The sequence below is a fragment of the Ixodes scapularis genome, unplaced genomic scaffold (genome assembly GCF_016920785.2).
Source record: "Ixodes scapularis isolate PalLabHiFi unplaced genomic scaffold, ASM1692078v2 PGA_scaffold0__279_contigs__length_252992795, whole genome shotgun sequence".
Lineage (NCBI taxonomy): Eukaryota > Metazoa > Arthropoda > Arachnida > Ixodida > Ixodidae > Ixodes > Ixodes scapularis.
Genome location: NW_024609835.1, coordinates 88292325 through 88318365, shown reverse-complemented (window position 1 = coordinate 88318365; position 26041 = coordinate 88292325). Strand labels below are relative to the sequence as shown.

The window sequence follows — 26041 nt, the reverse complement described above, 5'->3', positions numbered from 1 at the left end:
CTACGCAAGTCGGGCACTGTTCAAAGCGGAGATAAATTACTCTACGACTGAAAAGGAATGTTTTATGGTCGTCCGGGCAATCACGAAGTTTAGCCCGTATTTATACGGGAGCCCGTTCCGCGTTGTCACGGACCACCCCTTGCTCTGCTGGCTTGCGAACCTAAAGGACCCTTCGGGACGCCTCGCTCGATGGAACCTCCGACTGCAGGAGTTTAACATGAATGTGGTCTACAAGTCAGGCCGCAAACACAGCGACGCCGACTGCCTGTCCAGAGCCCCTGTCGAGACATCTCCCGGTAGCAGTGACGATGATGACGGCGAGTGCTTTTTAGGCGCAGTGAACACCGACGACATAGCACGACGTCAAAGGGATAATCCTGAGTTGCGCGCGCTAATCGAACACCTCGAAGGACGAGGGGTACTATCCCCTGTGTCTTCTCGAGAGCCCTGCCGACCTTCGCCCTCCGACAAGGTGTACTTTACAAGCAGAACTTTGGAAACAACAGCTCGGCATGGCTGCTGGTAATTCCTACCGATCTTGGAGAGATCTTCGAAGCCTGCCACGACGACCCGACGTCCGGGCACCTTGGTTACACCCATACGGTGGCCCGAATTCGTGAAAGGTATTACTGGCCCAAGCTCCCGAAGACCGTTCACCTCTACACGCGTCCGTGCCACGAGTGTCAGCGACGCAAGAAACCACCGACGAAGCCGGCAGGTCTCCTGCAGCCGATTTCTCCCTTGACCGCACCGTTCTAGCAGATTGGGATGGATCTACTTGGTCCTTTCCCACCATCGACATAAGGAAGCAGATGGATAATCGTCGCCACAGATTATCTCACGCGGTACGCCGAAACGAAAGCCCTTCCTTCAGGGACTGCTGTGGAAGTCACCAAGTTTTTCATCGAGCCCATAGTCTTCCGGCACGGCACTCCCGAAGCTCTGATCTCTGACCGTGGATCATCGTTCATGGCCCAGCTGACGCAAGAAATCCTTCGTCTCAGCCACACCAGCCATCGTCGCACCACAGGGTATCACCCGCAGACCAACGGGCTCACGAAGAGACTCAACAAGACCATGCGACATGATCTCCATGTACGTCGACGTGGAGCAAAAGACATGGGACGAGGTGTTGCCGTACATCATATTTGCCTACTACACGGCCGTACAAGAGACCACCGGGGTGACACCCTGTCAACTGGTGCATGGTCGCAAGGTAACGAGAATGCTGGACGCGATATTATCCCACGAACTGGCCGTCGACGGAAGCGACGGCGCCCAGGCGGTTGCCCAATGGGCAGAAGAAGCCTGTCAGCTCGCCAGACTTCGGATTAAGGCCCAACAACGTGTCGACAATGGCCGCTACAACCTTTGTCGTCGGGACGTCCACTTCCAGCCCGAAGACAGGTTGTGGGCGTGGACACCGATTCGCCGCCGCGGTCTCAGCGACAAACTCCTGAAGCGCTACTTTGGACCCTACAAAGTGCTTCGTCGACTCGGGGATCTGAACTACGAGGTGATGCCTGACGGAACACGAACTTCATCACGCCGGCCTCCACGACCGTAAGTCGTCCACGTCGTGCGCGTCGTCAAGCCGTACTACGATCGATAGGACTGTGAATTGTATTTTATAATACGCCAGATAGGATTGTGTCGCACAAGGCTACATAGTTTGCCATTATTATTTTTTGTTTGTTTTTGTTTTTCTGTTTTTGTTTCCCGGCACGTCGCATCGAGACAATGCGCTTTTAAAAGGGGGAGTAATGCCACGCGCGTCGGCGAGCGAGCGCGTGCGTGGCCGAGTGGTTACTGTGCTTGACTGTCGCGCGGAAGGTGTAGGTTCGATTCCAATCTGCGGGTTGCCCTTTCATTTATTCTTACAACTTGACGGTCTCGTAAGTTCGAGAAAATTCTCCTGTGATCAAGTTACAAATGTTCTACGCGCCGAATGTTCCAGCCTTAATGTTCCAGAGACACACGGAGTCAGTTTAGCCCCAGCGTTCGACTCTGCTGTCACGCCGACTTCGACGCCCACGGCGCTCTGCTTTCTTCTGTTCCCTTTTTATTCTTGAGTTCAAATTCGCCCCAATAAATGTTTCAGTTTCTCCAGTTATTCTTTGTTTCACCTTGTCATTCGTGACATAATGTCACAGCGTGGACGTCGGTTGCAATGGAAGCACGCTCGGCGGCACGACGTAACCTGTTTTTTAACTAAATGACATTGAGAGCGCAGGCCAGCCGGTGCATATTTACTACCTTGATGACAGGCACGTAGCCAGGATTTTTTTTCGGGAAGGGGGGGGGGGGGGGGGGGGGAGGCGCCCATGACAAAATGCTGTATGAGGAGGAGAAGGGAGGGGAGGTCCCAGCAAAATGGAAGATTTCGGGGGGGGGGGGGGGGTGTCCCCCATGCCCCCCCCCCCTCCCCCCCCCCCCCCCCCCCCCGGCTACGTGCCGGCTTGATGAATTACCCAAGACTGGGCGAGAAACATGGAACCGCCGTAGAAGCGCAAGACAACTGCGACAGGAGGTCATTTTTGTCACCTTTGTCTTTCTCGCCTAAGTTTGATGTCTCTAGCTTTCTCGCCACAGCCTCGGGTAATTCATTAAGAAACTGGTTTTTGTTTTGATCACATGTATTTCAATCTTAAGGCTTGACGTCGACCACCCAACACGCGCGACATCACGCTGTGTGCTCCAGCTCTGATTCCAAATTTAGAAACTTAAACAAGATAGCCTGCTTTTGTGTGCAGCGTGAAACGAAACATTGCAACCAAGCGTTTTGTAGCGCTCGCCCATGGCGACAGAAACAAAAAGCATAGAAAGGATTATCAAATAGTACTCACATTCTCTGTCTTTCTCGATCGAGTGAGACTTGGTCTTGTCTTTGTCGTCCGCTACGTCCGTTGTCGTCATACCACCTCCTCCTCCTTCGCCTCCCCCTCCCAGTGCTCCTGCGCTGCTTTCGCTGGACTCGGCGTCCGTTTCCATTATGCTGCTTGCTTCATCCACTCTGAAACAAAAGGGCGCTGATTACATCGCAGTGACAAATAAAACGACACAATCGGTGCTTCGTCTAATGTTTAAGCACCTGCGTTGATATAGCTTGAATTAAAATCAATAATAAGCTTCGCTTCGGAAGATATACACTCAAGCCACCTGGCTGCTTAAAGTAACTGTTGGCAGTTATTTGAAGCTTGAATTGAAATTACTGAAAATAGCTTTTTGTTTCTTCGGAAACGGGGAAAACAACCCGCGACAGAGCAGAATTATACCACCTGAACTTTCTGTCGAGGTATGCTAATCTCGGGTTGTCACATTTTCAATGATAGCCAATGGCACTTACTCCGGACTAAGCGGGTAGTTGACGCTGTTCACCGCGTGCTTTGCCGGCAACCATTTTTTCGTTGAAAATATCTCAAAGTCGCTTATGATTCCGTAATAAGAAAACTAATAGTTTTGAATCTTTGGCATTTGGTCCGGACCGCTAGTGCTATGCCTAGGCGAAGACTGCGCGTTCGGCGATGTCTAGTTTATTTTTTGCTCAAACGGACACGGTAAACATTTTCGGTGACAGTTCCTATCATACAAGGGCGGACGGTTTGTAAAACTATGCTCATTGCGGGAATATTTGTGTTTAAATAAATTAGAACCAACTGAGAAAACTACAGGAGTTGTTCAAATGTGAGCATGACAAAATTTGTGCATTTTTTGGGGGAGCATTAGGTGGCAGGCTACCGAACTTCAAATAGAGCGCCGTTCGCGGACAACTAGAGATATGTTTGTTTCTCGAGTACCACAGCGGTTCATACTTGAGGAGCACGTCCTCGAGCGAGGTGGCTGCCAGGCCCAGGGTAAAGACCCCCAGTGACCTCCGGTTCTGTTCGATCTGCTTGAGCAGCTGGATCAGCGTCGTGTGCTCGGGGTTGCCCAGGGAAAAGATGATGTAGCCGCGGCGCTCCAGGAAGACCCTGGCAAGCTCCACGATGCCCGTCACAAAGGTCACCAAGTGCTTCACGTTGGGCATCTCGGTTGTCGTCATGTGGAGCCGGTAGCCGATGCCTGGGGCCGAAATTGGGCGCACGGCTTACAGGGGTACTGAACCGAAATTTACAGCTCACAAAGCAAGGCTAGAGCCATAGGCGAAACGCTGGAAATCCCCAAGACATCACTCATACAGTGACATCTCTAACGTATGGTCGTATTTTGGGGGAAAATGTGCGCAATTGAACATTGCTGACGAGACCGAGGAGACATGTGACATCATGATTCTCATTCCGTCTCTTCTTCGCTTCGTCCCCTCGCAGTGATAAACAGAAGCGAGGAGGAGAGAAGCGAGGCCGCTTCCCCTCATTCTCTACTGTTCCAGAAGGATCGTGACGTCATTGTTCTCGCTTGATCGCGCCCTTCTTTACTAAAAACATGGTCATTCGTTCTAGATATCGTTGTGTGAGTGGTGTTCTGGAGTTCATAGCGTACCGTCCAACGCTTCTGCGGCATTATTTTGCAAAATCCAACTTCCGGTTCAGCATTCCTTTAAGTCGATCGAAGAAATGTGAACACGCCGCGAAGTCACCGTCCTTGAATAAGTGCTTTCGCAACTGAGACTCTGCAAGAAGACAATCCTTCCCAACTTGTTAACTACTTCGCTAAATAATCGCTGCACTATAAGAAATACGGAGCATTTCCATTCCCGCAAAGTAGCTCGGAGAGCCCATCGCTGCAATCTATAGACCAACTCATGCTTACAACCAAACTGGAGCGCCCCTAGCGGATGCCGCCGGCGGCGCACATGCGCGGTGGGGTGTGAGTAAGAAGTCGCCGATAAGAAAACCATTGGACTGCGGTCTCGTCGGCGTCGCTGTGAGTCTCCGTGCTCTTTTTCGCATAAAAATTGTTGATTGTACGTCTTCCTGACGATGTCTGACTACTTTCGCGGCCTCAGCGAAATTATTGGCGCTCGTTCTATATATACCGAAAACTTTGCGTGGGTAATGTGACATGCGGCGATTCATTCCGCGTGGACGCCGCAGAATGGACGCTAAAGCCTGATTTTCATGATGAAGTTCTGCTCGCTATTTTCGGTAATAACATCGCTCGGGCTGAAAAAACCTGAACAGTGGCTGAGATGATCGACGTCGATACTGAAAATCGTAAGCAGAATTGGACCTTGTGAATCAGGCATATCAATTATGGCCACTGGTAAAAAGTATCAACATCTCCTTGGTTCTACTATTTACACCGAGCATACTTACCCCAACCAAACTTCAAACTTAAGTCTTTTGGGGCCTGCGCTTACTTCGTATTGTAATTAGCGGGTAAATGATTGATCTACGGGCCGCTGTCGTTTGACAGCGGCCATTTGAGCAGACGACAGTTCGAACGGTCAGGCAACGGTTTGAACTTTGACGCACTGAACGTAGTCCGTAGGTGGTCCGTACAACTTGGAGGTTTTCCGGCGTTCATGTTGGCGCGAAAGAAATCAATCTGACGACCAGAAAGCTGTATCTGTGATTTCCACCCAAAGTTCTTCCCGCACAAGCAGTCGGGGTCCGTCGGCGTCTGATTTTTATTTTTTACGGCACCTATCAAACGTTCTCGAACGAACCGAGCAGGCAGAAAATACGTAAAAACTGACCTTCAAACCTTTCTCGACTCGTTTGGTAGAGCCCTAGTCCCGGCATTTTGACGAGAAAGCAGATTTTTGTCCGATTTCTTCAAAAAAACAACGCAGGAATGCACGTCTCGCATAGTAACTTCCGCCCACAGCTTCAGACCGGAAGTGCGCCCAACGCGCCACCACCGTGCCGGGACGTAACAGTGCTGAGTTCGTGTACTGTAAAACCCTTAATGTTCGCGAGCCCTCAATTTTCGCGTATTTCAGGAATTGAAGGATTCGCGAAAATTAAGGGCGCGCGAAAATTTCGGTCCTTAAGATTTTCAATGCAGGCGTCTGGAATTCGCGAAATTTAGTGGTCGCGATTATGTCATCTGTGACCAATTCGCGAAAAATACGGGCCGTGAAAATAAAGGGTTTTACAGTATATAAAGGGCGCTAGGCGAATTAATAGGCTTTTAATACCTTTGACCTAAAGAATGGTCTGCGTTCTGACACTGATATGCTTTGTAGGACTATACACTCAACAAATTTCGGGGAGTCTACGATGCCCAGTAAAAACCGTAGCGTGTGACTGAAGCTCAGTAGAAAAACGGGCGTTGTTTTTAAACTATTCGAGAATACACACACTCGTACCGAAGCACAACGCTACAGCACGATTAAGTGGCAAACATAGAGGCGACAGTAACTCACTACTGACTGAAGATAACGTAGATTATTATACCCGCTAAGCACGTTGTACCAAAGCGCGCGAGCCACGCTGTCCCCTCCGACAGGCAGGCATGTGCTCCTTTCAAGAAGGCGCACGACGAGTTTGCCTATGGCACTCACCGTACTTCTTGCGAAGAAAAAGCGCCGAGCCGCAGCAGCGAACAACGCCGGCGGAAATTATGGCGACGCGGTCCCCCAAGATGTCCGCTTCCTCGATGCTGTTGGTGGCCAGCAGGATGCCCCTCTGGCCGCGGATCTTGAGGATCGAGTGCCAGAGCGCGTTGCGGGAGTCCGTGTCGCAACCCACAGTCGGCTCGTCAAGCAGCAGCATCTGGAACATCGCAACAGTACGATGTTTTAGAACCGATCGAGGCCGCTCTCGTTCGTCCGTCTTCCTGACTACCGAGAAGATATGATGGAAAAGAAAGGTTTGGGATGTGAGCGTGGAAGAGAAGGATCACCTCAATCTCAGGTTTATTTCAACGTAAGGAGGTTTCCGAGTTTTTTTTAACGCTTCGAGGCTCAAAGCACTTTGACTAAAAGCTCGCGATGCAGAACCTAGGGACACTGGGATTATTGCCTCCCCGGTCCATTTTTATCTGAATGGGCATCCGTGCGGTCGTGTGCCACTACTGCGTGATTAACGTTAAAAACCCTAGGCTAGCTGTATGTAGCTGCCCTGGAAATGTTTTTTTTTCATCTACAGCTACGACCCCAGTCGACCATTGGTGCTGGCCAAATTTTCTTTGTCAAACATACAACACAATAAACCTGTTGCTGAATTACCCGAGCATCAAGGAGGATACTGGGAATCTAAGTCTACGCGCCGCATGAGCTCGCCCTCCCCGTATAAAAGGTTCGAAGTAAATAACCATAATAAGGCGTTGGCGAACACGCGCGTAAGATGGAATTTGTCTTAGGCTTTTGCTTTAGAATAGTTACTGTACTCTATTCACCCATAAGCTAAAACTAGAGGCTCCGCCTTCAGCGCGAGCTTTCTGCCCTTGCTAACACAAGTGTGAACGTGCAGGCACGCGCAACCAAAGCACCGCAGAAGCCTGCGAGGTCGCGCTGAAGGTGGAGCTTCTATAGTCTCAACTTAAGGGTGAACGGAGTATACTGCAGACGCCAGCACGTGCAGCGCGGGTTACTACATTCGCAGCAGGCTCCTTGGTGCGTGGAGGTATAGTCGCTTTACACACGCGCCAGAATACAGCCGCCATTGCTGACCTTCTCTTGTTTTACCGAGATACCGAGCCACTGAAATCGGTGTGGACGAGCCTCCACAAAAGCCCATGCTGGGGAGAAAGACAGAATGAAACCTAGGATGGCAATGACCTAGCCTGCTATGGTAATAATGAAGTGAAGTAAACGTAATAAGGGGAAACAAAAACTGAAGGTCAGTTATGGCGGTGCCCATGCACAGCTGCTGCAAAGCGTCTATATTGCGCCTGGTAACATATTTAAAAAGTGTCGCATCTCTCGCACTATTTGTAAGGAAACAGAGTGCTCTAGACGCGTCCACGTTTTTTCCGAATTTTTTAGGCGCATGCTCCTAAGTAGTTTACCACGGAATAGTTTTGCGTGCATTCGACACATTCCCGCCCAAACAGGCACTGACCAGAACTCTTTGTAGGTTGTTGGGAAAACATTGACGCGTGCGTGGCGGAGAGTATCTACTTTCGGCTGTCCTTGGGAGGAGGTGTGCCTGAAAACCTATGCCTCCTTTGCTGGAGCGCGCCAGGAAGACAACGAAATAATTATGGAAGCAGCAGAAGCAGAAGACGCTGCTGCAGGTTCAGTGCCGGTGACGCAGCGGTACGGAGGAGAGAGACTGACGGACATGCTTAACGAGCAGAGCGTAAATTCAGGGCGACCCCTAAGCGATGCCGCAGACCTTCTCAAACAAGGAAGGGAGAGGAATAGAAGCCTTGCGTTGCCACTCCAAGACAAGACAGTTTTGGATGAAACCTTCAGGCAGGCTACAAAAAACCTCGAAGTCGAAGAGTCTAAGGGAGAGTGCATGGCCGAAGACGAGAGTGACATGAGCTTGGATGCCACAATGGAACGCTTGCTTTGTCCAGACAAATTGCAGCCCATGAGTACAATGGTATTTAAGCCTCTAAGCCACAATAAAGACGTCAATGAACCGGCATTTATTGAGTGCTAGGATAAACTGTTTGAAATAAACAAAACATCAAAAGGTATGGTAGTCATCAGGAGTCTAATACAGATAGCACCTGAAAGACTGAATAAATATTAGAAGACCCTTTTACATTGGCAGAAATAGAACACGCGATTGACGGATTATCATCCCACAAAACCCCTCGATCTGATGGTCTTTGTGGCAACTTTTATCAAAATTTTGGGAACAAACTTTCGCCCCCTTTGTTTGTTGAAGTTTAGTCAAAGCTTAAAGCCTTACCATCCTCCTTGCAATCCTACACACTCCTCGTTCTAAAATCTAATGACGAGGTTGGACGACAGCGTGGCACCGGCTATTGACCGATAGCTCGTAGCAATCATGAGCACACAGTTTTTGCAAGTATTTTATTCAGAAGGCTGCGAAGGGTTATTGCCAAGTTTATAGGAGAGCATCGAACGAGTGGTATTCAAGGTAGATCAATCCAGACTAATACGCACGTTGAGCGGACTATTTTGGAATGTTCCGTTGACGAGAGATGTCCGGATGCTACGGATCAAAAATCGATTTAGAAGAAGACATTTTACCAGGCGTGCTAAAACTACTGTGGAAGATATTAATCCATGCTAATTCTTGAAAGATAATTTTTAAAGGGGTTTAAATGGCACACCACGTCTGTACAGACAGACTATTGGTAAGCAATTCTTTGACTACAAAAAAATAAATTTTTTTTTTTCTTCTGTGCGGCGAAAGACCGACTGTCGTCACTTTGGTCGCTTTGTATTTAGAGTCTTTCTCTTTGAGCGTTATTCAGCCTGAGAGAGTGCGAAGTGTGTGGATGAAAAACTTCAAAACCAAAGTTTTTACGGATTCAAATAATACCACTGTGTTTTGTAGTGGCAAATACACTGTCACAAATGCATTAGAATTGCGTACTAACTTTTGACTAAACACGCGCTTTTTTAAAATATAAGTAAAGAAACATCTGCGGCATACGGCAATGTGAGTGAGTCACATAACCAACAAATTTCGAAGGAACGCAATAAGGCTTTGCTCTTTGTAAATGCCTCCAGTGCGCCTCTCCAGCACATGCAAAACACTACGGGATATTGGGCACACGTGGCTGGCGTTCTGAGGGAACGTGCCCTTAAAGGGGCATGAAACAAATTTTGGGTTGGGATGAATGATTTTAAATTGGGACTTTACTAATCACATATCGTTTAGTTGGCCAAACGAAAGGGGCGAGAAAGTCAAAAGCCAGCTTTTCGGTACGAACATTTGAAAATATAGCGGACTATTTTGTACCTTCTTGCCTTCGAAAGCTCTCCGCCTTTTCACTATGATACGTCCGCGGTTCCAAAAGCGCGTCACCGGTGCCAAACTGACGTCAGCAGAGCTCAGCTCACGCATTGGACACGAGAACTGCGTCACTCGGACGTATGCGCTCGTCAACAATGAATCCGTCGACGAATATTTGGATTCGCATTCGTGACCAATGAGTGCCCTGACGGAACTTATTGTCACTGGGGAATGACAAGTTGTATGGTGTGCATAAAAAAACACGGTGGAAGCTAGGAGTCATCGCACCGGTGCCAAAGGAATGTCACGACCACGTAATTTCACAATTCGCATTTGAGTTGAGGATTAAAGCTAAGGAAGAAGGAGTAGGAAAACCGTTTCATGACCCCTTTAATTGGTGTGATCCCGACATATCGATATTTGCAAGAGCAAGTGTTTGTAATGCGTTTTTAGTGGTGAAGTTGTGGTACGTGCTTCAGGTACTACATTGCGTGTGAACTAACATAAAAACACAGTTTTCACGGTGTTCATTTGGAAAATTCAGGGTAAATCAATACGTCGGGGAAATCGCTTTTTTGGAGGGTTTCGCACGATAGACTTGCATTATATCGCACCGGTTTTATCGCCAGATCGTCTAAAAAGTTCTTTGTTTGAGAGACCGAAAGCAACCATTTCTTCAGATTAGGTTTCAGACAAAATTGGCGGCCCTCCTACCTGATATCCTTAAGGATTTGTCCCCCCGCGAAGATGATGATTGACTTTTTGAAGGAAGTTGTAAATGCTTTTGATTTTTTGACGGTACAATCCACACTCGCTTGAGTACCTATTTACGGTAACGTTTAAAAAGCAGCACCGCTATCTCAATGACCACACTTTCCCTGCACTACTCTATTGGTCCTTGTTCGCCAATGGAGGACAGGATGTCGTGGTCCATGTAAACAGGATGGCCGTACCCTCTGTGGCGAAGAATTGTTTTCTTGTTTCCATAGCACCATATCATCTCTTAAAGGGTGGATGGGCGAGAGGGGTATGATGGAGGGGACTGTAGAATGTTTATATGAACTTATATCGGTTTCATTGGAGACAAAGAAGAGGACAAATACTTGATCGCGAAAATTCAATCGGAACGACAAAAAAAAAATAAAAACGTAATCGCAAAAAAAAAAAAAAAATGCTTTAACAGACCTCAACGCCTTTTAAATGTAAATATTGTATATAAAACCTTTTGATTACTACTCCTGTACCGATCTTTTACAGGGTTCTTGAGCCGTTAACTGATGGCGTATTGCAAGCAACCAACAACAATCGAGCTTGTCTTTATCGATTGTTGGTACGCTGTCTCTTTGTGGGATGTGTTTCAACTTTCAACTCACTCTAACAAAGACTTGTATAAGCGCGCCTACTACTCGTTGTCTTCCTGCTAACTTGCATGATAGCTTTTCTTACGGCATGATTAAGATTTTGACCTTGTTTAGCCTACGGAAATTGCGAATGATGGTGCGACAAGCGAAACCCAATAAAAAAACGCTCATTTTTGTTTCGTGATTTTGTATCCTACGTGAAACGTGTGTATGACAGTCACGATGATATACTTGAGTCTGCACTTCTGCTAGTGAATTTGTACCATAGGAAAGACAATTAATCCACAGCAGTCCTTCAACGATTCTGGGCAACTTGTTTTTATACCCTGAATAAAAATATGTGCGCGGCGGAGTTGGCCATTTACGTGGCTGCCATGCGAAGGTGCGAATTTCGAACCCAGCTGGGCTAGAATATTTCTATTAACTTGCAACCTTCTAGAGAGTTTCAGCCTTCAGCCTATTCTTCGTTGTTATCGGGCGTTCTGGTTTAGAACATTCCTGAACTTTCTGCGTGCATAAAAGCAGCGGTAAAACGCTGCTTCGAGACAGTCACCCTTCCGTTAAAGTCGCGAAATGTACGGTTCCTTTGTGTTTGAGTTAATGACATAAGCTCGCCTTGTTAAACCTTCATTTTAGTTCTAAATTTGTTTTTATTTGTCACAATATATCCCCGAGGACGAGGCACCTGAAGTCACCAGAATGTCGATTCAGCTGTGACGAAATTATGGTATTCCAGCTTGCTCGCATTTGGTAGATGGAAGATTTTCTCAAATATCGGAGGCAGGTTTTGCCTAATTATAAAGCTCGTCCTCGCGACCTTTGATGAATACAGAAAACAACCACAACTAAAATGACCGCGTGTCTGCTTCGTCAGACAGGGTGGCAGTCATTATTTTGGACAACGGATGTCAGCAATTGAGAGGGATAAAACCGAAACGAAAACTTTTTGTCCTAACAACAAGATCAGACGTGGGACGTTGCATGCTTATCAACCCAGCCCACATCTCTCTCTCTCTGCTTTACGAGCAAATTGGCACTCGACCCATGTTTCAGAATGAAGCCGAGATGAAGACCGTACGGAACACGAACATTCAACAGGTAAAAAAAGATTGCTGTTGCTTGGAAAGTTGGCCTTGCTTCCTCGATCCTTAACTGCTACATAACATTCCGGACTCTCCTCTTCCAAATTAAAACATCAAAACCTGGTCACCAATTTTTTTTCGGTTGGTTGTAGTGCGTTACCATTTCTTGCGTGTTTAGCGAATTTGAATGAGAGAACTCAAACATTTAATTATAACCAAACAGTCATATGGCCAATTTATGACCAATACCTGCGGATCCCCAATCAGCGAAATTCCCAGCTGTACTTTCCTCCTCTGCCCAGTGGTCAGGCGCTTCACCAGTTTGTCCCTGATGTCGTTCATTTGGAGGGACATCAGAATGAGGGCGAGCGCCTCGTCGGCGTCCTTGTTGTTCATGCCACGAACCTGAAATCGGGAGCGCCACTTTGGCTCAGATACCCTCACTCGACCTCAGAGATCACAAAACCATGGCGACGATGTCTGAAGAACGGTCAGAACCAGAGCGAAATGAAAAAAGAAATACAAACAAAGCAAACCGCAACAACGAAAAGATCCTTCGTGACAGTTATGCATATAAAGTGTATTAGTTTCTATATCCGTTTTCAACTAAAAAAACGTAGTAAAAAAAATCTGGCTTTTAGCGCAGCATTACTATTTTCCCCCATTATGTAAAGAATTAAGGTATATGTTGGTGCATTCTAGATTATATATAGCTTATCTTATCAAGACGTAGACGCTTCAAACGTCAAAATAATCGCTTCTTCCCACAATAGCCAAATCTCGTAAGAACAACTTCACGGGTCGTATGAACAATGCGTAAAACTTTTTTCTTTCTTGAGATGAAAACGATTATAGTGTGTTTTCAATGATGTACCTTCGTCCACCATTCTGTTGTTATGAGTTGTCTGGTGTGTGCGGAAGGCGAGCAATCCAAGGATTCACAAAATCCCTCAAACGCGTACACTATAAAAAATGGAGTCATAAAATAACTCTTACGGTTTCTCTGCCTTGTCCGTATTTTCCCCCCTGCAAAATTATTCTAAGCAAAAGGGTTCGTCGTTAAAAACCTGCAAGAAGTTCTTTTAACCTCATTTTTAGAAGCGACAGAGTTTTTCATCGCCCAGTCGACTTGCTAGTGCGCCACGGGGCGATAGGGCTTGTGGCGAAACCGTTCACGAGCTAAACAAATTCTATGGTGTCAAAGAACCTTAAAAGAACGATTTTTTAGTGCACAAAATTTTATATTTTACCTCAATGACATCTCTTTAAGAGGTTGCGATTTAATCCTTATAATCAATAAATATGTTTGAAAAAAATGAAAGCCGTTTATAATTCCCTGTAACGGCGGATTAGAGCGAATGGAAGCGTACTGAGGGATAGGTGACTCCTTGAGGTCACGTGACCTCAGGGGGTCGTGCGACGTCAGGGGGGTCACGTGGCCTCGGGGAGAGGGGGGTCACGTGACCTCAGGGGGGTCACGTGATCCCAAAGGTCACTAGAATTCGGGGGGGGGGGGGGGGGAGGGTCACGTGACCTCGCGGCTACGCCGACGACGACGGCGACGCCGCTCAAGCCGGAAACGGGCCCCTAAGAGCTGCGCTCTAAAAAAAAAAGCTAACAACAAAATGGCAAATTTACGTGATACGAAAACACCGTATAGGCGATCAGCAATTGCCAAATGTTACTAAAGAGACGCCGATCTACAGAGGAGCTGAAGTTTTCCGTTGACCAGAGCTGCTGACCTATGATGGCTTGAAGCTGAGTTAGTTGGTTCGTTGCTATATATAGTGCCAGCTAAATATAAAAGAAGAATAAGAGAGAGATCGAAAAAAATACACACCACTGGACTAGCAACTGTTTATTAAGATCATCTTCTTCTTTATCTAAATTGAGTTTCACTTGTTTTTTTCTTTATCTACAGCTACATTACATATAATTTAATAGCGATTTTTTTTTCATTTTTTTTTTACCCACATAATTGAGCATCTTCCCCTCTTTTATTTGTCCGTCATGGGTGCGGCCCCTCTAAGATAGACAACTTACTTGTGGTAGCGCGATGGAAGGCGCACTCAAACAATTGTCCGCCTTTGTGTCAATAGCAAGGGCGTCTAGGATTTCTCGAGCGGACTTGTTGCGGTTTCCTGCGAGGATGTTTAGGCTAGGAAACTCTGACGCAAACTGACAGATACGAAAACATGCAGCTTTAGTGAAGGCCATCACAGCAGCAAGGTACCTATTCACCCATTGTCGTATCTATCAGTGTGTGCAGAATTTTCTAGTCTAATCCCCTGGCAAGAAACAGCAACAAGTTCGCTGGAGCGTCCGCGGCAGTGCCAAGCTCTGCTCGGCGCAGTCGCGTTTTAATTGTTCTGTCTTCCGCGTGTCCCCTTCTACCATGTCTAATACCCTTGTTACACTGGCACACTTAACTGCAGTTACGATAAATCACAGTTAGCGCACACTAGTTGGATACATCGTTCTGCGGCCAAGCAGTCAAAGCCATGCGTGAACGTGTGCTTGAGCACCTTGAGCACCCATCGAAGCAGTGTCCGCGCGCTCTTCACTTCTTCTGAAATAGCTGTCCGAGAATATAGTGCGGTAACTGCGGTGCCGCGTAACAGCCGTTAAATCTGAGGTAACGGCGGTTAAGGGTGACCATGTAACAGGGGTATTTGCCTCGAGACCCAGATTGAATTGTGTGGAAGCCTGCTTTTGTTTCTCCATGGTTTTTTATGAGGCACATGTTGATTCTATCTGTCATAGCCTCCCCTATTCTGACAAAGCCTGACAGATCGCCACGAAAAGCGGTCGCCTAAATTGAAAAGGTAGAGCGGCAGAGAACGGATAAGAGGAAAGCCACGTGACGGGCGCCCCGCTGCGGCGAGACGCCGAAACACACTTCTCCCGAGCGATATAATGTCCGCTCGTGCTCCTCGCCTTCCTCGCGCTACCGCTCCTTTTCTCGCCGGGTTTGAAAGCCATGTTTCCGGTCCTCGCCGCTGCAAAAGCTGTGCGCTGACGACCAGGTTCCCCGAGAAATGTTTTGTGCTACCAGATCCTCGAGCTCCGAATTTGCGACCGGGCCCTCTATGACTCTGTTGTCGAACTGCCACACTTTGTGAGTATTGACGGCGAGATGTTTTGGTGGCGCCCTCTTATGGTTCCCTCTCGTGACGTCATTACTCTGCGAACAACAAGTTCGAAGGTGTTTGTAATTAGCATGGTGGAAGCTTGAAATCATAGCCCTCTGAAACCAACAGTGCCAACACCGTAAAAATTTAAGTTTTTGCATTACTCTTACTTCTGTCATTGAGAAATCCTTTGCTGACGTCATGGTCAGCATTCGGGCAATCGGGGAAGGCCGATCACAGCGACGCTTTTGACCACGCACGTCGCCGATAGAGGAGGTTATGCATCTGTTCGCAATGCGGGTGGATACAAAGCATCCACACTAACGGCGCAGAGCACGGGCAAGGGTACAGAGCACGAGCTCTTAGCAGTCGATTGCAGTGCGCGAGCGCTGCATTGGCGCCTCCCATGGCTCCGGCCTCGCGTGCGTATAGCATTCGTTTTGTTCCAAGTAAGTGTAAAACAAAGCGTAGCTCTGGCTTTCACCAAGTGAGCCGTATTGATCGATTCTCGAGGCGAATGGCTGGCTCTGGGGAAGTCGCATTTATATGGCCACCGCAGAAGATTGCACCCAGCTACCATTCGCGCCATCCTGTCTGTGCATATGTACACAGTATCACATGCGGTCACCACTGCCTCTGACACATTAATATGATAGACAGGATACTTCTTTTTTATCATTAGAGCTAGGATTTTCAAGGACCTCGTTGTTTCACTACGTCAAAAAAAAATAATTAAAAGTCGCTCGGCTTAGGTTAATAAAGACACTCATTTGGGTTTCTCGGCTAGCAGCATTTTTTAAGGAAACTTAGCGGAGATATTTTCCACTAAATTTGGTGTTGTAATCGTGACTCCACGTCACGTGGCACCATTTCACACAATGTTGTGACGTTACATGACACCATGTCACGCGATATTTTGACGTCATATGGCACTGTGATGCTACATGATACCACGACGTCCCGTCATATAGAGACGTCATGTGGTGAGACCAACGTTACTAAAACCCTCAGTTGGGAAACTCACGCCTGAAATCTGGGCCGCTTGCGTCTACCGAGACCGAGCTAAATACGATAACAGCGGCATTCTTTAGCGACGTGTTGAAACATGAAAGCTGCTTTACATAGCTACTGCGAGATGGCCCTGCGAGATGGCGCCACCGGCCCTTGCCCGACTCGACATGCAGACTTGCAGCTCCCGGAATGGACGCTGCCGGAGAAATGGCGCCGTTGCGATCGCCATTAGCTCGCTTCTCGAGTACGGATTGGAGCCACTTTTTTAAAGCAGGCTCTGTGGCAGTTTCCCAACTGAGTAGTTCTAGTAACACTGGGTGAGACCAACACCAGCAAGCAAGGTTCGTGGAGGGTTCCCAGAAAAAGCTGTCGTTTAAAAAAACACACACAAAAAAACATGTTAATTATTTTTAGCTTAAACTCAGAATCCCGCTTTGTGAGTGACACTGTTTCGGAAGATATGGTTTTTGGTATCCGGAGAATTTATAATTAGAAAAAAGAAGGGTTCAAAATGCAAACCCACAGAGAGCACGCATTTGTTTTCTGTCTTCACCCAGTAAGTGAGCTCCCGTTTTGAGTGCGAAGTTAACGCACCCGTCCGAAAAGCCACAGGTTTTCCTGGACCGTCATCTCCCTGTAGAGGGAGAAGTGCTGCGGACAATAGCCGACGGTCTTCCGAACCGCTGACTTTTTCTTGCGGATGTCTTGACCTTGCACGAAGGCGGTCCCACTGGACGGCCTGATGGAGCCTGCAACCAGACAAGAAGAGAAATGAAAGCAAGTGCAAAACGTTATTTTCAAGGTACGAAACAATATGAAGCCAGCCTAAAATGCATTTATAAACTGAGCTCGTTGTTCATAGCATTGCACTGAGTATGCAGAAATACTGCGGCGACAAACGTGTTTGCTGAGGTTTTGAAACGGATCCCTGGGTGTTATTTATGTGGGGTCGTCGTGGATAGAAATTTCTTCGATAAATTTAGTTCCTTAGTAAATTTGAAGGGATTCGCTAAGCGTCACGGTGTCCATTGATGTCACGTAACTGTGACGTCACATGACGTCTCAGTGTGCAATGTTGTTCTGTGCAGTCTGTGTGCAGCACTGTGTGCGGCGGCTCGGTTGTTACCGATGTTAATTTGCATGAGATGGCAAAACACCGAACATATTTTTCTTTAACGTGGGTGGGGTGTGTTCCGCAGTTCTTATGTCCCAGGCTTATGATATATCCACAAGAAGCTTGCGACAATTCTAGATCACGATGGACCGAGAGAGATTGAATAGAATTTCGTAACAAACAGTTTCCAGACCGATAATCGTTCTCAGCAACGTTGATTTGCCGGCGCCGTTTCTGCCCAGTACTGCCGTGATGTGACCTTGGAAGATCTTGAGCGTTATGTCCTTCAAAATAACCGTGCGGCAACCAACCGGTCCGAAAGTCTGAAACATAAGTGAATAAAAGTCAGAGGATAGTTTTTTTAACATTTTAATTTATAAGAGTACTTAGGAAATGAAGACTTCCTACAAATTCGGGCGCGTTTAATATAAAATAAATTGAAATATTAATTTTTTCTGTGCTATCACTCAGTGACGAGTTTGTAAGAAAGAAACCGGTCGCCAGCTAGCATAATGTTTAATAATTAATGCAGTGCTATATTCTGTTTTAGCTTTACAAGCTTTACATGTTTTCCTTTACTGTACGGTCGTTCAGTATATGAACAATAACAGGCAACCGCGACAACGCGGCTCAATTTAGCGTGACCGTCCCAGGAACGACCGGATTCTGAGCGCATGCGTGGAATACCTCCGCCTGTTTCTATCTTTAAAAAGGCCGAAAAATTGTGTGCTGAAATGTTCTGCACTTTACACAAGGATGAGATACTGACGCTTGTACGAGCATACTCGCACGGAACTGCACTGAGCGAGAAGCTTGTTTGTTGCGGTGTCTTAATACAAAATAGGAACGAAATTTTTTTTCTTCGCAATTCTAGTTGACGTGGTCTTGGGATCATTATGATGACAAAGTGACGGGGATCACCCCCGAAGCGACGACATACTTAAATGCGACTGATAAACTCGGACACGGGAACTACGTGGTCACTCGGTTTGGCCACGGTTAGTCAATGCCTCGGTTTACACTCGGGTTGTGACTCATGTCCAATCTCTGCGGCAACGGAAATGGTCGAACGCTCACAATGTCTGACAGTATTCAGAGTAGAACCAGTTTGCATTGCGAACCGCATCGAGCCGCAATTAAAAATATGTATGTAATTCGCAGCTTGATGACTCTATGCAAAAATTAATTATAGTATACGCAATACATCGGAGACGGTACCCGATAGTGTCTGGCAGTTCTGTTTGGGTACCATTGAGAGGCCCAAAAAAGAGGTGTAAGATTACCCTAGTGCCTGTATGTGTAGAACCATCCGCTACATCACGGTTGCTGTAGCCCTTAGTGCTGTTATATGGACGACAGATTAGTACCGGTTAAAGTCCCTTGATACGTCTTTTACAAGCAACGACAACCAATAGAAATGACAAAGCACATTCCGCTGGAACAAAATGGCAACATTCAGTTCAAACCTCTGCTGTGCGCCGCCATTCGCTCCCTAGAACCTGCATCATCACGCAGTCGGCGCTTCCAAGAATGTCGCTACTTGTAGGATAATCTTATCTAGGGACTTTAGTACAGCTGTTGCGCAGGCAAGAATTTGCAGTCCGCTGATGCTGTACTTCGTTTCGTCATCTGTCCGACCACAGTTGAAAGCACAAACAGACATACAACCACGAACACACGTACTAAAAGCGCAAGTCACCGGGCCTTCCCTATACATTAATGGCTTAGCCATAAAAGATCACGTAGAAAAACAGGACGAACACAATGACGTTGCGCTTTAGACGCTTTTTGATTGGTTCCATCGACTAGTAGCTTTGTTTGCGCCCGGACTTGAGGTGAAACGAAGAAAATATAGTTTTTAAGAATATGTATTATCGGAATCCGTTCACTTTCAAACTTATTGGTAAACCAGATAAAATTAGAGAACGAGCCCGTAAGAAATTACAAATCGAAACACGAAGCAACGCGTTAAATTTGTCATTTTTGTTGAAGTCCCGATATAGGAAAGAACAGCATTTGCTCTTCGACGCAATGTAGTACAAATATCTCGTGCTCACAAATGAGATTCTCCCAATAAGCCTTCTAAGAACCTCAGTGAGCACACACACAGAAAAAAAAATGGCTTGCTTTGTATGTTTATACAGCCTTGATGAGATACGGTCTCAACGGGTGATCGGTCTCTTAGCTGTAGATGAGAAATTTAGCCAGTGTAGTACAACCGCTAACCTGGAGTTTCAACGTGCATCACGCAGTAGTGATCACACGAACGCGTGCCGGTACGGAACTCATCCAGAGCGAAACGGGCGGGGGCGGCGGGGACCGAGCCCAGGAGGTTGCCATCGCAAGCTATCGCTCCGAGCTGAGACGCGTTAGCCCACTCGGCCACTTCCTTCCCTCAATGGGCACACCTTGGAGAGCTTGTATATAACGATGGCGGACTCCAGTGAGGCAGGGACCGGCTCAAAGAGGAGGGGGTCTTCGTTAATGGTCTTCGCTTTTTCCGCCGTAATGCCAACGCCCGTGAACACTCCCCAATAACCCGGCTGTCAAAGGGAAAACAGGCATTCATTAGCACTAGCAGAAACACTGCACATACTTTTATCGCACGGCAGAGCGCAATTGAAGGCTCGAACACATACAACCACGGACACCCAGTAAAAGCGTACTGAAGTTTATTGGTTCAGCCGACGATAGAACACGTAAAGGAAGATGTTGAACGCCCTTACGTTAAGCTCAGGGGCGGATACAGGTGTTTGCAGAAGGAGGGTGGGAGGGGGTGTCTGCATATCAGATATGTTTAAGAGCCCCCCCCCCCCCCCCCCGCCCCTCTTCGCCGCCCTAAAAGTTTACACATGTGGAATTCAAGAAGTGTTTCAGAACATCCGAACCCCCCCCCCCCCCCCCCCCCCCCCTGAATCCGCCGCTGGTTCAGCTTTTGACGCCATTGAGTTGGTCCCACTGGCTTGTAGCATCTTCTGCGCTCTGACCATAGCGTAAAACGAAGCATACGGTGTGCAAGCTTGTCTGCACGTTGCGCATCTCGTGCTTTTGTTTTGCCCCTGCCTCAACCACTGACTGGACGCGCTTGACTGCCTCGTCATCGCGCGTTCCCTGCGTCTTCTCTATGTTGCTCTTTGATTGGCGTGCTACTCTTTGTGTGCCGATGCGCCAAACACGCGTTTTGGAGCACTTGCTCGCCGTATAGACCTTTCCAATAATCGCCTTTTGGGAACTGCCATCTTTGTCTACTGGGCTGTGGAAGGCGTTCTGAGCGTGCGCAGCAGGTCTTTTCCACGAAATTTGAGATGCCGTCCATGCGTCATGGCCCAGTGACTCGGCATTTTTCGCCTGGGTGATAAGCGCTGGAAAAGTATATAGGGACTGATTTTTTTTTTGTGAATAATGTTGCCATGATCAGCACAAATTACGGCTCTTTAAGTGGTTGTAGCTATGGCCGCGTACGCTTCGCATTCCAGCGTAAGTTGAAATGCGAAGCGTACGCGGCCGGTTTTTTTTTTTTTTTTTTTTTTTTAACAGCCGTGTTTTTTTGTTGTTTTTTTTGGCCGGGGGGGGGGGGGGGGGGGGGGGTTAAACAAGACAGAAAAATATTTGTTCTTGTGTGCTTTGCTTTTTGAGTGTTTTCTGGGCAATATGTAATGTTTTCCTCTGGCGTTCATTGTTTTTGTAGTAGTAACAGTTTACTCTGCAGAAACGTTAACTTTGGGCGAATATGAACGACTTTGAAGAAGGTACACAAAGGCTAAACACCGCTACGGATGCGATAAGACGGTAACCCCAAACCTTGCGAAACAGATAAAGATAGCAGTGAACACACAATGCTTGCACAAAAAGTCAAAACGCACATAACAAACAGCGCCTATGGGCACAGCCTTTTAAACTTAAGCAATATATATATATAGAGAGAGAGAGAGAACAATATTCAATTTCTGCTGTACACGCATTTGTGCCTTGAGCTTAAAACATTTGAGCACAGAAAAGATTCGTAGGACTAGCTTAAGTGCTATGAAGCGGCAAATTCAAGCTTTACTGCCTTTTAAGGTTGTAAAGTTTGGCCCTGAGTACAAACCGAAGTGTTGTTTTTTTATTTATTTTTTTATTTAATAGGGTTCGTGGCATGTACTCACCATTATAACGAACCACCACGGCTTAGGGAAACTGTATCCCAAGGGCCAAACATTCTTGAGGTACCACGCAAGTGTGAGGCTAACGCCGCAAGAACTGAGGAGGGCCAGGCAGATATTGGAAAGCGTAAGCTTGTGGAAGCTCTGATGCGTGTTGAACGTTTTCAGCGTAATGCCAGTCCCTGCAATACGCAAGCGCGTATAGAATGCGCGACTCGCTTTTTCTTGCCAAGGTGTACAAGAAAGAGCACTCCTGACATATAGACATTAAACGTCAATTTACGTTGCACTCATAAAGCAAGATATGCTTGCACTAGGTATAGTAACTTAATAAAAAAAACTGAACTTGTCATTTTATCGCAGACCATCTCTGGGAAAAGGACTTATTGTAGACGGATAAAGTTGCATTGTGTTTTAAGAATTGTTGTCTCTGGAGCGTACAGGGAGAGAAAGTCACGTGGTGCTAGTCAGTAAAGCCGGAAGAACCAGACACAATTATTTTTTTTTTTTTTAACTTTAAAACGCTCCTTGCTCATTCTCAGATATACTCAGCTGGAGAAATGATCGAAGTGAACGTATGGAATTCTGTCTGATTTACATTTTACGATTGTTCGAAGCGTTTGTTTATCCGTTTCAAACTAGACACCGATGTGACTAAAGAACAGGGGGGCACTGTATACCGTCCTGATTAACATATAAACCAGACTTGAAGTGCGCCGTGCATGATGGTAACTTGCATACACCAACACGGCGACTCTGACATCGCGTAGCGGCGGTGGCGCTGCTGTCGACACTGCGCATGCACAGGTTTGTCACGTGACACAAATATGGTTCCTGCGCACGCGCAGTGCCCACACGTGGTGTGGGCCAACGCGCACTTGTTTATCGACATTGTGTAGGTCTATAGTCACTGACAGAGTTAGAACGGTAGGGGAAGCCCTTTAGCTGTCCCGCTTCCAGCACCAAGCTCCTTCGATAACGCTTCGATGTCTCGTGCGCCTCGAGAGTGTACGCGCACAGCCCAATCAGAGCGGAGGGCAGCGAGCTCGTGCTGGAAGCCGGGCATCGCAAAAGAACGCCCTGCCGTTCTCATTCTGCTAGTGAATGGTACTTGCCTGTTTTTGTTTTTTTTCAATGGCAGTGTGGCAGTCTGAATGGGAGATGTCTCCTTCGGAAAGTACTCACCCAGTTCTTCGCTCTCGCAGATCAAGGTAATGCCGTAAGTGAAGCCGATATTGGGGATCAGAAGAATCACCCGGTAGACGTAGTCGTGCGTCGTGAACACGCGCTCACTGTCTTGGAGGCTCGCCCCCGTGGCCACGATCATTATGATCGCGGGAATCAGGGTCATCACCATGATCACGAACGTCAGGATCCCAGCAATGTTGGCTGCAAGGAAACACGATGTGTTTTGTCAACGTAAAACGTTCTTTTGCGACCAAAAAAACAAAAAAAAAACAATCATGCGCATTTTATTTATATACAAGAGTCTTTGAAATCACGAAACAAATAGCCACAGTTACGCAGTCTGGTTGTTTCATGATATAATTTAAAGATTGTACAACCCTATATTCGTGTGAATATTTTGCATTCACGCTTTAAACAAATGTGAGTGTTTAACTTGATGTTTTGGGGAGCAATGATGCGATTACAATTTTTGCAAGAATAAGCATTTAGTGCATGGATCCGGTCCTGCGCACATAACCCCGACTCCAAGACATCCGTGTGTTTTACTCTGATTCTGTAGAAACTACGTTGTTGTTGTTGTTGTTCTTTTTTTTAGAAATAATGTCAACACACTGCTTTGGTGCTGGTATTTTTTTTATTTACTTGCACTCATCATCAGGCCTGCCATCTAGTTAGGTTGAAAATAAAACAAGCATTTATTTACTGACTGAAGTATTGTACTGATGCCGCAATATATCCTTTGGCCAATCTCCCCAGCTCGAAGAAGAATGCCGGCAACGCAGCGCTGCACGCGGTCGTATAGGACTTCGAAAGATTCGATGTAAATCATTAAAACAAGAAGTACTCAAGCTTAATCATGCTGAAAAAAACCTGTGTTACATTCCTCGTGGTGACTACTCTCTTGTGGGTTAGCTTTTCACTCAGGGTCATCTGAGCGCTTCGCAGATTGAAGTTTTCCGGTATGTCCTGGTAAAGGTGTTGATACGTCATCACTAACGGGGGTTCCTCAATAGATTATTTGCAAAATTCGAAGCACCCCATTGCGGCGCAGTTCCGCGGAACGCACTCACGGAACTAGTTGGCCACTCAGTTTCGGTTTCGAGCGAGCATCTTCAGTTCATGCTATCATGCCGTGACCGTATGCGCTGCTTGCGTTTTCAATTATCCGACTTCCTACGAATATGCAGTACTCTAAGCATTCTCGAGCGATATGGAAGAAAGACCGGGGAACTTCTCTTAGTTCCCGACATGCCCGATATTGTGCGTGCGTATGCAAACGTAGTAAGACGGCTTAGTAACCTCCCTTCTCCCCCCCCCCCCCCTCTCCTCTATTCCCGGTTTCATCTTTGAGCTCAATTTCAATACTCCTTTCTAATACCGGTGAACCACAATATAAATTTGATCACTTTGAGTCCTTCACGGATTTTGTTTGCCAAACGCCCGCTTCTTGTTACTTCATTGAGCGAAAAACAAGCCGCATTCTATGATTCTTATCGGCATTCTTAGTAAAAGCAATTTAGCAAAACGGTCAAGCTCCATCGACGAAGTCGTACCCCGCGTGGAAAGACTTACGCCTCGGGCTGATAATGGCGATGACGATTGCGAAGCAGGTGGCTGCGGCCGAGTAGACGGTGAAGAACGTGACGAGCACCGTCACGTCGCTGTGGGGCCAGAGGCCCACGGCCCCCGTGAGCGGGTTGCTCCGGAGCAGCACAATCAGCGGCGCCTGGACCAGGAACATCTCAAAGAAGGCGCCCACGGAGCTGCCCATCCAAAAGGCGGACTCCGACAGGCCGTTGATGCTCATCAGTTCCTGGAGATAGAAGCGCCAGCGCAAAACCCCAGTCTCAAGCAAGGAATCGTAAACTTCGTTTCACCCTAACATGGACTTTAACTGCAGAGGCATACCAGCGCGATCGAGTACTCGTACCTCTGGTTGGTGCAGCCTTTACGGTCACGCAAATGCAGCCTTTATGGTTAGGTGGCATGTACATTCAATAACTTTTTAAGCTAAACTTAGCGAGAAATGCGAACATTCTCATTAAATGAATACATGTGTATTTGTTCTCGACTCAACGTCAGTAGAATCTTCGTTTCAGTTGCGGTGCTCGCGCTCTGCGCCCGAGCCAGAAACAAATTTATCGGTCGAACCCTACAGTCAATACTTGCGCTTCGAGTGGCTGGTTGAGCATAAAGAGTGACGATGGCTTCACCCGGCTCCGTCAGCGCCGCGTCCAAACATTTGCATGTTCCGGTTCTGTACGTTGGTACTGACACCGTCATGCAGAGGCGGCCGTGTCGGCCTGTGCGCAATATCTCGCATGTTCATCTCAGCATGGATCGAAAATGTACAGCTTGTGAAGTATGGTTCAGTAAAACATTCTTCTTGAATTTCAAAAACACGATAGAATAAAGCATGTGGATGGACGAAGACAGTACAGTTCTTTCAATTTGTAACCGACATGAAATAATGCCGCCCTTCCCTTTCCCTGCCCCGAATTTCCTCGGAAAAGAAACAAACCCTCAGAAAAAACGAAGAAAACCGATAGAAAGAAGAATCCGTTAAAGAAGAAAAGAACAGAGAAGAACGTAAGGAATCTGATCTGCTTGAAGTTGGATAGATTTCTGGTTAGGCCGACGTGTACCCGGGTGTACGAGCTGTAACAAGAGCAACAAAGATAAACGGCACTTTATATGAATGCCGTGAAACGTCGAAAAAAAAAAATTGGCCCACGTTATTCCGCGCATAGGCAAGCTCTTCTCAGAAAGCTGCCTTATGTGTAATCTCCACTTCAACTGCGGGGATTTTCTAACAGTTTACAAACACAAAATAGGCAATGACATTGTGTAGTATACAGCGAGGAAGACGCGAGCTCGTTCCACAACTGATGCGGAAATTCCAAAACTACGGCTTTTCCTGTCTGCGCCCACGCGAGGGTCAAGGTCCTAGATCATGCATCAGGATTAAACGTGGAGCTGACAAAACCAGAGGCTCCCGCGGCGACCTCAGTGCTCGGCCAGCCACGCGTGGCCCTCGCACCGCGTATTGGGGTTATGGTTCCGAGCCTGATTTTAGCAAATGCATTTTTGTGAAACAAACTGGACGTTCAAGCAAGGCTGGAAATGAATCAACGTGGAGTAGGTAAAGTGACCGTGGGATTCATGGTAAAACAACGAACCATGGCGTACAGTGCGATATAAGATATTTCTCATTTGAGGACAGGGAAGCTAGCAGTAAGACA

General features: G+C 47.0%; 1 protein-coding gene across 1 annotated transcript in view; it reads right to left on the bottom strand.

The window, feature by feature from the left end:
- Positions 1-24787, bottom strand: part of LOC120843720 (ATP-binding cassette sub-family A member 7-like) — a 49415-nt gene extending 24628 nt beyond the window's left edge. The window contains exons 1-10 of the mRNA XM_042292404.1: positions 24752-24787; positions 24372-24612; positions 22797-23000; positions 21615-21793; positions 17663-17792; positions 16950-17104; positions 12463-12618; positions 6449-6659; positions 3813-4062; positions 2847-3013 (exon numbers count right to left, since the gene is read on the bottom strand). Of these exons, the coding sequence (XP_042148338.1) occupies positions 2847-3013; positions 3813-4062; positions 6449-6659; positions 12463-12618; positions 16950-17104; positions 17663-17792; positions 21615-21793; positions 22797-23000; positions 24372-24612; positions 24752-24787 (1729 nt within the window). The remainder of the gene's footprint in view (positions 1-2846; positions 3014-3812; positions 4063-6448; positions 6660-12462; positions 12619-16949; positions 17105-17662; positions 17793-21614; positions 21794-22796; positions 23001-24371; positions 24613-24751) is intronic.
- Between the last annotated feature and the right edge of the window lie 1254 nt (positions 24788-26041).